Below are 13,127 nucleotides of genomic sequence, written 5' to 3'. Positions count from 1 at the left end.
ACGCAGAGGGTGCCCAGCTCTCCCTGGGGCCCCAGGAGGAGCTTGGTGCTGATGCACCCTCACTGTATCCCACCCAGCCACCATCACCTCCCTGTCACCGGGGGCTTCTGCTCCTCATGCTCCTGTTGTCTCTGCTGCCTGAGGAGCTCCAGGGCTTGCAGCATCTCCACAGTGTTGAACCAACAACGTTTTAGATCATTCCTACTGGTGGGAGTAACTGAACTTATAGAAGTGAAAAGATTGTGAGAAATTGCTGTGCTCCAGGAGATAAAAGGTTTTTGGATATTATTGCATGGATACAGTTCTCCCTATCTGATTCTGATCTCTCTTTCCTTCCCTAGAAATGTTGTAGCAGTGGAAATGTATTTATGAAAGCATTTTGCAGGAGGTGCTCAAAAGTATGAAAGATTTTCAGGGAAATCATTAGGGGAAAAAAAAATAAGGAGTTCTACCAGGATACCTATTCTGTAAGTTACCAGGCTTCCTGTAAGAATCAGCTTGAAATACCTGCATAAAAATTAAATTGATTCTGCTAATATCATGGAAATCCCACTCTAAGGCCTGGAATCAATTTCATCATTTCACTTCTTCATCAAAAGATATTTTCTTTTTTAAAATAGCTGTATATAGTAATTACAGCATCACATTTCTGTCTCTTTCTTTGACCTACCCTACTCTGCCCAGTAAGGAGCCATTTGTACAACTTGAAGATGATTGTTTTTTGAGAATGTTGCCAATTTAATCTAAAAATCACTTGAATTTCACTGCAGTCAGAAAACTGTACATACTCTATCCAAATCCTCGGAGCCTTAGGGGAAAAAGCCTTTGAAGTGGAACGTAAGAAGAATTTTAATGTTTTATGCAGAAAGACAGAATTTAGAGGGGATGAGAAAGAGGAAAAAGAAACAAGTGTGATGTGCTTTTTTCCAGTTGCTCTGGCACACAAACTCTGGTTTTCCTACTCACCCTTGTATCACCCCACTGGTTTCAGCACCTCATGTCTCATGTTCTCCTCAGCTTGAAACATCTCTGCAAATTCAAGGAAACACTTCTAACTTTCTCTTTCTGGATATGTTTTTGAATGAATAAGTGAATTGAATAAGTGAAGGCTGAAGTGATGCAGTGAAAAAAGTTTGAGAGATCTGAAAGGCTTCTGAATTTCAATATATGCTTTGCATGTTGCTTAGGATTTTAAAAGTAATTTTGCTGTTTACTCTGTGTGAATGCAAAGCTGCTGAAGAAAATCTTGAAAAAGGAGGGAGTAGTGGTTCTATGTTTAAAAATAAATGTATGGATTTTGCTACTAAAGGTATTCTACAGTATTTTACAAACAGGATTAATCACTTAATATTTTTTTGCAGCATTCATGTAATTTTACAGGGCCTGTAGATGTCACCTTCTTCAATTACTCTGAAAGTCTATGACTTACATTTATATAAATTAATGTATTATGGTGTTGCTAGCTAACAATATTTTATATAGTTGTATTCAAAACTTTCTCTTGGGTATAGATATCATGCATGGGTTCTCTCCTTTTTATCTTGGGAAGCTGCCATATTGTGAGTGGCTAGGCAAAGAAAATCCATTTGATAGCAGCAGGAGAAATTAAGTAGCTTGTTACTCATTCCCTACCTATGAGGCCATAGATTTTGTATATAGTAATGTACATTTGAATTTTTTCCACAAAAATATCATGTGTATAATAAGTCTGTTATTCTCCACCAGGTATAGGCTGTTCACCTTGTAAATGGTTGGTTTGTGATAGTGTTTAAGTCCAGAATCTGCTGTAAACTGAGTTCTCATATGTTTTTTATTGGTGAGCAAAAGACAAGTATCTCAGGTGATCCAAGGAGGGGTGTGCTCCCAGCTTTCATTGAGTCTCCAGACCCACGCAGCAAAAATTTTGAAGTAGCTGAGCTGTGCTTCATTGTAATTGCATGCTCACAATGCTCAGTCCCAGATCCAGGCTGTAACTGGAGGAGCAGCTCTTTGGATAGGCTTTAGCAGCTGGAGGTGGCATTCAGACAGCTGCCAGCAGGATGCTTCTGTCTCCTGAGGCTCCTGGTCAGGGCTGAGGTGGCTGCCCTGAGCTCAGAGGTGATGCAGGATGTGTGCATGCACTGCCCAAGCTCACACAAATTGCTGATGGTTCAGAACAGAGACAGGTTAGAGCATGGCCTCACAATCCTCCCCTTTTTTTAGGCACATTTTCACTGTTTTGCATGCTTATGTCATTTCTCTCTCCCTCCCAAAAAAAATCAACAGCTGCCTTATGTTGAGTCTCCAGGTGCTGCCATGGTGTCAGTAATGTGAGCACTTGGATTCCTGCACAGTGCACACTGGAGATGTGTAGATGTAAAATATCTCCTGGCTGTCATGTATAAACTGCAGCATTGTGAGGCAGTGAATCCTGATAAATCCTGAGTTTTTCAGAAAAATCTGCTTCTTTTCTTCCACTGTGTGGTGTTTCTGATAATTGTCTTGTGTCTAAATATTTTTGTTTTCAGTCAGTAAAGTTACAGTTTTCATTTTACGTTGTTTGTATTAGAAGAATTTCCTATTTTTGACTTGTCTTGCATAGGCTGGAAAAAAAATTGGCGCTTTTATAGTTTCTGTGTGAAGGGGGTTTTATTTTATGTTCTATTAGTTGTTTGTTTTTCCTCCACAGTGCTTCGTCATCTGTCATCCCTCAATGCATACAGGATGATAAACTCCCTGTCCCTGTTAATGGGAGCTGAGAATGTTTTGCTTCTCTCAGGATTGGTGCCATATTACCAGGACAATGTATTGATTTGGGTGGCTGCCAGTGTGTGATGCATGACAGAAATGAGAAATTGAACTTTCTGAACGTGAAGTAAATCGTGCTGATGATGATATATAAATGACTGAGGGAAAAGCAATCAATCAGATGCTCTCTGCTGGCAGCTGAGCTACATACAATTTAATATATAGTAAACCAACAGTTGTTTACAGTCTAAATCAAATAGTGTTCTGTGCTAAACTCATATTCCTGCAAAGATTACTTGGAACATTTTTGGGTTTAGTATGCTTTCCTTTCTGCTTTACCAACATGTGATGCCTGATAATTTAAAAATATTGAACTGACTGTATTAATGCTTGGGTTTTTTTTGTCAAGAGCTACAGATTTTTTTTCTAGACTGCTTATTGCTACTATAAATTGGTTGATTTTTAAATAATTTTAACTTGTAAGTAGAGTTGTTTTGAGTCCCAGATACCTGCAGAAGGAGTTTATTATAGCCACAGGTAATTGGACTTTACTGTAAAACATCCACTAGAGACATGAATAGTCCCATTCTCTCTTTTGGCAGATGTTTTGCAGATCTTAGACTTATATCCAATTATCTTTGGGTACTTTAGCAGTACACAAGAGCATTCATGTGCAGATGACTGTGATATTCTTTGCTCTCCTTCTCCACACACTGAAATGAATGGGATAATTTATCCTTTTAGGAAAGAGAAGTATTTTAATGAAAGCTTCAAGAGACTTCCTGAAATTCTCCTTATTGATAAGTCCTGTCATTCTGTGTCTGTCTCAGGTTATCATTTGCCCAATGTAAAAACCCTTCAGCAGCAGGGAATTCTGCTCAGTTCTCCCCAAAGCCACCCAGAGCTGCAGAGTTTGGAATCTGCAGTTTGAACTTGGGGGTGGGAGTTTCCAAGGATTCCTCTCTCCTGGAGAGTTGTCAATGTTTGCTTTGTGTTAAGGCTGTGAGAATCCAGGGAGAAGCTGAACCACAAATTCCTGGTAGAGGGTAAAGCTGAAGCATTTGGCAATCAGCTGGAATGTAAATCCTGGGGATCTCTTGTGAACCCTGCTATTATCAGACAGTTCAAGGCTAAACTGTTCATATGCAGTTCAGCAAAAAAGTTCTTCCAACAGATATTCTAAAAAATACAACCAAATAAAAAAGCCATTTGGGCTTTTCATAAACTTTTTCTCTCACATAGAAAAGTGGGGGTTTTCCCTGCTGAAACTTATTTTGACATTTGTTTTTTTCAGAAATATACAAAATGAAAATAAAATACTAATTAATTAGCTGTGAAGTTTAACAGTTTAGGTACCTCAGAATTAAATATCTTGCCTTGATTAATTGCCTTGATTACCATTTACTGAACTTGAATCCAAGTTCAGTAAATGGTATTAGAATCTGGAACTTGCCATTGGAGGGCAGGGTTGATGTCAGAATATCAGCAAAACTTGACAATATCACAAAGATACTCCCAAAAAACTAATATTGACCTTCCTAAAATATCTAAGGGTGTTCTTTTGTATTTTTCATAACATGAAATGCACTAAGTTGCTTTTACATCTCAATACCAGGCAATATAATTATTCATCTTTATTTCATTTTAGACTTTATTTTATTTTAGATTTGATTTTATTTTATTTCTCTCTCTGAAAGCCTAGAGGAAGACTTGACAAATATGAAGTTTCTAGGCAGGGAAACATAAGTAAGCTGTTGGCCTCTTTTCTGAGGGCAGACTTGTGGGCAGGAAGGAAAAGGAGTCACACAGAACTCTGGAATTGCTATCAACATGCTATAGGAATGCATCTACCAAAATACTTTTTAAAATTATGTGTATTAGATAGATTTTTATAGTTGTTTTAGTGGTTTTACAGATTATTTGGTTCATGTCTTCAAAATTGCTTGCCTTCCACTAAAGCTGAAGTCTATATTCTACTTGGACTATCAAAAATTGATGATGCACAGGAGCAAAACAGATTCTATGCATTATTCCCTGAAATTCAGTGGTATTTGAACATTTTGAAATGGTATTCAGTGTTCAATTTTGTCCTTAGTTTGTGGATGAGGACTTAAAATCAAGGTGTTTTATATATTTATTATCTCAATTTGCAAAGTCATGGTCATTCTGTGTTTTAGTTTCAGTGACAAACATCTTTAGATTAATGCATAATGAAGCATTAATGAATATTGTATTTCCTGGTTTTGCAATAGATTTATTTCTGATGTCTCACGATCATTTCTGTACACCAACTCTGGAGCATGGAACTTGGCTCAGGTGCCATTTGGGAACACAGATTCCTTTCTCATGGATGTTTTATCACTGTATGAACATGTGCTGTGTTCTGGGCTGTTTTGTTGGATGGTGGGAATTTTATTTTTCTTTGGTTGGTTTCTTGTGGGTGGTTTTTTGCCACTGATGGGTGTTGCATCTGTTGCTTCCTACATGGCCTCTTAGCAGCCTCACTGAATGTGGCTGTGTTTTACTGCATTCAAACCATTTTAGAAAAAGAACTATGCTGGTTTTTACAGCTGAAAACTAAACATTGCCAGTGCTGATGTTTCAGCTCAGGGACAGAAATTGCAGAAAACTCATGCTGTTTTATCCAGCCTTGGGATCAGAAGCTACCTTAAGCTGATGTACAGTTGCTATCTAGAGATGGGATATATGTAGTCTTTATTTGGTTTTAAAGGTCTGTTTTGTCAATACATTCATGTAATATATCCTTTAGAAAAGTACAAAACCAACAAATATTAAAATGTACCTAGGATTGCCTTTTGAAGTTATATTTGGAATGACCTGTGTCTGTATGTTTATAAATTGTTTAATTTTAGAAATATATTTCATATGTTTTGGGTAAATTAACTGTTCCCCATGATGTCAGAAGAGATTTGTATCTCACTTGTTTGTTCCTGTTTTTATAGATGGCTATACAACAGATGACATTGAGTTTTACTGGCGTGGGGGTGATAATGCAGTCACAGGAGTGACAAAGATCGAGCTGCCACAGTTCTCCATTGTGGACTACAAGCTTATCACCAAGAATGTTGTTTTCTCTACAGGTTTGTGGAGGGGAACCTAAAACGGGAATTCTCTTAAAGGCTTTTAAAACTGGATTAATTCTTAGTGTGCTGTTGAGCAAAAACTTTTAGAAATAGGAATAAAATAGAGCAGCAGCTGTGAATTTGGAAAGCAGAGGTTTTTATTAAAGCTTCCATAGTGTATAAGGCACTACTCATTAACATATGTAATCTGTCATGTTAAGGCTCATCAAATGAGCTGTATTTACTGTTTACCCATGAAAACTTATTAAGCCACTTATACACATCTGTTCCCCAACATGTAGGATATTTAGGAACCTTTTTCTCCATATTTTCGGATGTTCCTTTTGCCAATTTGGAGATGTGTTAGACTAATTACTTTGTCTTCAATATAAAATCTTTAAAATGCTTGTTCCAGGATTTCCAGTTTAGCCTATTCTAGTAATTGTATGACTTTCTGAAGGCTGAAAAGATGCTTTCTGAGAAGTAGCAGAAAATCAGATTGCATTTAATGAAATAACAAGAATAATAATTAAAAACACCCTAACATATTTCAATGACATTAAATTGTTCAAGAGAGGCAAGAGTTGAATTGGGCTGCTACTAGGAGATGTTTTCTACCTATTTGAGAAACCCATTAGGTGTGTTAAAAAAATTATCTTCAAAACTCACTGTCCAGATATGGGTAGAAATCACCTTTGCAGGGACTATAGAATGATTGTACATTGCAAATTCTTCAAAATCAAGCAGAAATGGGACTTGAAGAATGATTTCTAAGCACCCATATTAACAAATGTTTCAAGCACTACAATATTTCTGGTGTCCAGTGACAAAAGAGGAGTGTTGCATTTCTTGGAGAGAAGTTTAGGATCAGGGTCGCACTGAAGCTGGCAAATGAGAGTTTGTCAGGGAAGAGGAATTTCTGTGCTTTGCTGCTCTGATTTGTGTTTCAGCTGTTGATTGTTCAATGTTATGATTACCAGCAGATAAGCAACTAGAACATGTTTGTACCCTTAGCATAAAAGATTATTTAATCCCAATTCTTGCTAGAAATTCTGCTGCTGAATATCCTGAATCTTTCAGCTCTGAGTGCACTCTACATTGAATGAAAGAATAAAACAAAAATGACAGAAAAGAAAAATGTTTTCAGGCATTATACAAATAAATTATGGCCATACCAAATATTCTCTTTTAGGTGCCTACCCAAGGCTGTCTCTCAGCTTTAAACTTAAGAGAAACATTGGTTACTTCATTCTGCAGACCTACATGCCTTCTATTCTGATCACTATCCTGTCCTGGGTTTCCTTCTGGATTAATTATGATGCTTCAGCTGCAAGAGTTGCTTTAGGTAGGCATTTTTACACATCTCATGCAGTGTGCATTAGCTGAATGGTTTTTCTAGCTTCTGGCTGAGTGGATGGTGCATGATTTGAAATTAAAAAATATATGTGTTAGATCTTTTAATGTATGGGTTGTTAAGCTTTGTATTATATGAATCAGCATTTAAACATCAGAATTTAAATAAAAATTAAAGTGATTTCATGTCTGAATTAGCTAACTTTATAATCATTGTAATCAAAATTAGCCTAATTGTCTCAACATATTCTGTTGTTCTTTTGCTGCTTGTTTTTTCTTTGAAAAGAATGCACTTTGTTTGCTTTTGCCCATAGCAGTCCAGAACACACGTTCAGCATTGTGTTATGGATTGTAAATTGCTTTTCCTTTCAGGAATTAAATAAAGTTTAACTAGGTTTGTATAGCTCACTTGTCCTTATGTTGAGGGAGTGCCTCAAATCCAGTTCCTGGCTCCTCACTTCAGGACAGACATTGAGGGGCTGGGATGTCTCCAGGGAAGGGCAGCAGAGCTGGGGAAGGGTCTGGAGCACAGAACTGATGAGGAGCAGCTGGGGGAGCTCAGCCTGGAGAAAAGGAGGTCAGGGGGGACCTTCCTGCCCCCTAAAACTCCTTGGCGTGGCAGGGAGGTGCAGCCAGCTGAGGGTTGGTCTCTTCTGCCAAGTGAAAGAACGAGAGGAAACGTGCTCGTGTTATGGCAGGGGAGGTTTAGATTGGATCCTAGGGGAAATTTCTTCACCAAAAAGGTTTCTAGGGTTTCTAGCCTTGGCAGAGGTTGTTCTGGGAAGTGGTGGAGTTACCATCCATGAAGGGATTTAGAAGATTTGGTGCCTGGGGACACGGTTTAGTGGTGGATGTGGCAGTTCTGAGTTAAAAATTGCATTCAATGAACTTAAAGGTCTTTTCCAACCTAAATTATTGCAGGAGTCTGATTATTTTTTCCTTACTGTTACCTTATGTTCCAAAAGCAAAACTGTTTCCCTAATTAATCTCTAGAGTATTTGTCTATCTCATCACTAGTCCTATGTGTATCTGTTTATTCTGTGCCCCTCATCATAAGGAGCATGTTCCAAAAATAAATATTATCTATTGCCAAGTTTTGTCAAAATCAGACTGATTCCTGCCAGTACAGCTCTTGTATAGCTAAAATAAGTAAAACCCCATAAAAGATGCCATTGAAAATTTGACATTTTAATGTTATAGAATACATCTGAGGTTTACCAGACCTTTCTGTGTAGCATTTTGCCTTAAGAATTTCAGACTGCAGACATCCTGAAAAACGCTGGGGGAAAGCAAGATAAGGCAACTGTAGCCTGTAATTTTTAGCTGAGACTCATTACAGAAGGTTGCAGTTTATCTGTTTAAAAATACACTTATGGAATCCAACTACTGTTTGCTTGACTGAGCTCCTTTTATTACAGATGTAATGTTTTTTATGCTATGCAAAAAATCCAAGTCCAAGATAAGGACTGAACAAGATGTTCCTGAAAAAGTTCAAACACAAAAAGGAAACCTACAGAGGGTGGTGGCAAGGTCAGGTAGCCTGTGAAAAATGCACAAAAAAAAATCTGAGCAGCCAGGGATCAGGTTAGGTAAGCTAAAGCCCTGAGACAAAACTAAATCTGTCCAGGGACATCAAAGGCAACGAGAAAAGCTTCTGTATAGGTACATCAGTGCTAAAAGATGATGAGGGAAAATGGGAGTCCTCTCTGAAAGGAAACAGGGGGCCTGGATAGCCAGGATCTGGAGAAGACTGAGGTACTGAACACCTTTTTAATGCCTTGCTCTCATGGAAATGTGCTCCAGACACATTGCCCAAGCTGCTGAAGGCAAAGGCTGGCACTGGGAGAATGAAGATCCGCCTGCTTAAGGGATCTTCTTGGAGACCCTCTAAGGAATGTGGGGATCCCAAGCACAAAGTCCATGGGACCTGATGAGATGCATCCACAGGGCCTGAGGGAACTGGGAAATGAATTGGCTAAAATTCTGTCCATTATGTTTGAGAAGCCACGGCAGTCTGGTGAAGTCTCACTGACTAGAAAAGTGGAAGCAAAGCCCCCTTTTTAAGAGGGGGGAAAAAAGAAGACTTGGGGAACTACAGAACTGTCAGTCTCATGTTGGTGCCTGTCAAGGTCATGGAGCAGATCCCCCTGGAAACTGTCTAAGGCACATGGAAACCAAGGAGGTGATGGATGAGAGCCAGCCTGGCTTCACTAAGGACAAGTTGTGCCTGACAGAGTCTGTGGCCATCTAAAGCAGGGTCCCAACACTGATGGGATGAGGGAAGAGCAACTGATGTCATCTACCTGGACTTGTGCAAAGCATCTGACACTGTTATCCATGAGATCCTTGTCTCTAAACTGAAGAGTCATGGATTTGTTGGATGGACCACTCAGTGGATAAGGAATTGGCTGGATGGTTGCACTCAAATAGTTGCAGTCAACAGTTTCATATCCAAGTGGAGACCAGTGAGAAGTTGGGATTGTGCTGCTTAACATCTCTGTCAGCAACATGGACAATGGGATTGAGGGCATCCTCAGCAAGTTCCTGAGCTGTGTGGTGCTGCCCACATGCTAGAGGGAAGAGATGACATCCAGAGGGGCCTTAACAGGCTGGAGAAATGTCACAAAGATAATTGTGTGACTGGAGCACCTCTGTGAAGACAGGGGAGTTGGAATTGTTCAGCCTGAAGGAGAGAAGGCTCCAGGGAGACCTTAGGGCACCTTTGAGAGCCTAAAAGTGCTCCAAGAGAGCTGGAGAGGGGCTTGGGACAAAGGGGAATTCCTATAAAATGACAGCTGAGTACTGAGGATTTAGATTAGATCTTAGGAAGAAATTCTTCTCTGTGAGTGTAGTGTCACAGTGGATTATGTTGCCTGGAGTTGGGGGATCCCTGTCTCTGGAAGCATTCAAGGCCAGGGTGGATGGGGTTGTGAGCAACCTGGTCTAGTGGAAGGTTCCCTGCCCATGGTACTGGATGGTTTTGAGGAGCCCTTCCAACCCAAACCTTTCTGGGATTCTGTTAATATGTACAATGGTTAGAGATATCTTTTGTCCACCAGGGGAAAAAAAGTATTTTTCAACTCCATAATTTGAATTATATAAATTATTATTCTAGAAAATAAATAAATATTATTTCAATCACTAGATTTCTCAATTCTTTTTTTCCAGGAATCACAACTGTGCTCACAATGACAACAATTAACACCCATCTTCGAGAGACTCTTCCCAAAATTCCCTATGTGAAAGCCATTGATATGTACCTTATGGGATGTTTTGTCTTCGTTTTCATGGCTCTGCTGGAGTATGCATTGGTCAACTACATCTTCTTTGGCAGGGGACCTCAGCGTCAAAAGAAAGCAGCAGAAAAAGCTGCCAGTGCCAACAATGAGAAGTTGAGAATGGATGTCAATAAGGTAAACTGTAATGGGGATACATTTTTAGCATTTTCCCAGGAAGACAGGCTCTCATTTGTGTCAGACAGTGCTTTAAAATGTAATTTCTTGTAGAAATTGAGTGGAGTGGAATTGTGATGACCTTGTCTTAGCTCTGCAGAGCAGTGTACTTAGGCACCTCAGCAGTGAATGCTGCCCTCCAGCCTGGGAGGCTGAATGTCTTGTTTCTAAAGCATGCAGTCAGTGAAGTTTTACTGAGAGATGTTTTCTTAGTCAGAATGTAGACTTGAATATGTACAACCTGTTTCCAAAGGAATAAATCCAAAATGATGGCTGTATATTCTAGTAAGAGCTGTATGGAACACTGGAACTAAAATCTAAATTTAACCTCCTTTCATAAATCTTTCAGATGAGCTGGATAAGAGATATTTGCCACAGAAGTGTTTAAAGTTTGAGAAGTTTGCATATTTTCAATGTCTAATGGGCCAGAATACTATTGACTAAATGGGGAGCTTCTCAGAAATAAACCATCAATGTGCTGTGTACTTAAATTTGAATCTCAAAGTGGCCCCCTAGGGATGGAGAATTGAGGCAGAAAAGGTATTTGCCAAGATACACACTTCTGGGAAAAGTATCCATTATGCTTAATGAAAATGGGGCACTTATCATAAAGCACTTGTAATTTATCACTTTGACCATTTTGGAATGAATTTCACACCGTGGCAAATCTGTGCTGAATGCAAAAATATTCTCAGTCTAAAATGTGTAAACTTTCACACACACGCAAAGTTGCAAAGTTAAATAAGGTTGAATTATCTTTGGGGGTTTGGGGGCTTTTTGGAGGGATGAGAGGGTTGTGGGATTGTTTTTTGTCAGGGGAAGCTCTTTGAGTTGTAATTCATCATGACAGTCCAAAGAGAAAAAATCAAAGTCAAAATCTTAAAAAAAAAAAAAATCTGCATTAGAAAAAAGCAAGGGATTATTTGTCAATTGGAAACTTAAGTTTCATACAGCTCTAATAGTGAAATTTCTAATGTTTGTACAGAACCTCTACACACATAGTGGGTCTGCAGACAGAAGAACTTTTTATTCCAAAAATCCATCACATATTGATAGCACAAAATCATTTTACAGGTTATAGTTTATAGTCTTTTAAGAAGGAGAGTTATATCATCATGGTTCATAGCTCATCCATTTTTTTTTCTTTTTGATTGGAGAGAAACATATTTTAATGAATAAAGGCATACTCACAATGATGAGTTTAATTTTGATGTTATATTACCATATATCACCTTTTAGCATTATAAAGTTCATGAAGACACTGTAACATGTTTTTATTTCTATTGGTGATTTTTCAGCAATGAAAAACTCTGTGAGTTTTTATTTAAACTCTTAGGGTTTTTTTTTTCTTTTTTTAGATTAAATTTCACTTTTAAGGTGCTATAAATTACCCTGTAGGTAATTTTGCAAGATTAAACTTGCATTTACCTGAAGTCTTTCCTCTAACATCAATGGAAATTTAAGATCCATAGGTGTCAGAGCGCCACCAATAGCTGAGGTATATTTTTGTATGCTTTGGTTCACTTGTGGTGTTTTCAACATTCTTGTTCATACAATAGGCCTTTCAGCTGTGTAACAGAATAGCCAAAGCCCAGTGGCAAACTGCTGATCATGAAGCAGAATTTGAAAGCATAGCTGGTGTGTTAATCAATTCACTAGACAGAGTAATTTCAATAACTGTTGCAGAGCTCTACCAGCTTACTGGATTGACACAAGGTATGCTGTGGAACACAAGGAACAATCTTACATTATTTGTATTTTTTTTCATAGTGAGCCTTTCAGTTAATGCTCTAGGCCAGCATGGCTAACAGTCTCTGTCAGTTCTGCTCTGGTACCCAGATCCACTCTGATCTGGTGATCAGGTCTGCAATCCTTTAAGCAATAGGCAGGGAATCAAACAGGAGAGGATCAGAGAACTTGTCCTGCTGCACAGACTGCTCTGGGGAGAAGGAAAGGAGCTGACAGCTGTTCGTGTTGTTTGACCAGCAGCGAGAAAACACATTAATATTTAATGGACCTGAATATTTTATCTATTAAAGAGAGACAAATATTATGTAATTATTTTCATTTAAAAGAATCAAAAAGGGGTCCAAACTGCTGAAATTAGTTCATAAACAGTTTTTTCGTAAAAATCAACATATTTTGGAAATGGGATCACACAAAGACTCTGTCTTTAACTAGGCTCCAATAGGGAAGGACTGATTTTGCAAGGTATGAATGTTCTTTTGTGATATTACTAGATTCCTCTTGAATCACTTTGTGCAATATTATGAATTCATAAGAATCGGATACTATACAAGAGAAGATTGATGCCATGAGGAATAAACCTCAAAATATAAGGATGAAAACTTCTACACAAAACTTCTGTTGCTGCATTCAGCATTGACACTGTAAAAGAGGTGGATAAATAGTTATTAGAACTGCTGTTTGTAGTGCAGTATCTCTGCTTCTATTTTAGATACCAGAAAATCTGTAATGGTTTTCTTGCAATTCCAACACTCTTATTTAGTAA

At 38.4% G+C, this 13,127-nt stretch overlaps 1 protein-coding gene across 4 annotated transcripts in view; it reads left to right on the top strand.

Annotated features, from left to right (window-relative positions):
* Positions 1 to 13,127, top strand: part of GABRB2 (gamma-aminobutyric acid type A receptor subunit beta2) — a 167,365-nt gene that overhangs the window by 135,100 nt on the left and 19,138 nt on the right. For all 4 annotated transcript variants that reach the window (XM_064725285.1, XM_064725284.1, XM_064725283.1 and 1 more), the window contains 3 exons: positions 5,691 to 5,828; positions 7,003 to 7,155; positions 10,332 to 10,576. In XM_064725285.1, the coding sequence (XP_064581355.1) occupies positions 5,691 to 5,828; positions 7,003 to 7,155; positions 10,332 to 10,576 (536 nt within the window). The remainder of the gene's footprint in view (positions 1 to 5,690; positions 5,829 to 7,002; positions 7,156 to 10,331; positions 10,577 to 13,127) is intronic.

This window comes from Zonotrichia leucophrys, chromosome 13 (assembly GCF_028769735.1).
Source record: "Zonotrichia leucophrys gambelii isolate GWCS_2022_RI chromosome 13, RI_Zleu_2.0, whole genome shotgun sequence".
NCBI classification, from domain to species: Eukaryota; Metazoa; Chordata; class Aves; order Passeriformes; family Passerellidae; genus Zonotrichia; species Zonotrichia leucophrys.
Note: the sequence above shows the minus strand (reverse complement) of the source record. Positions and strands in the feature narration are given on the sequence as shown.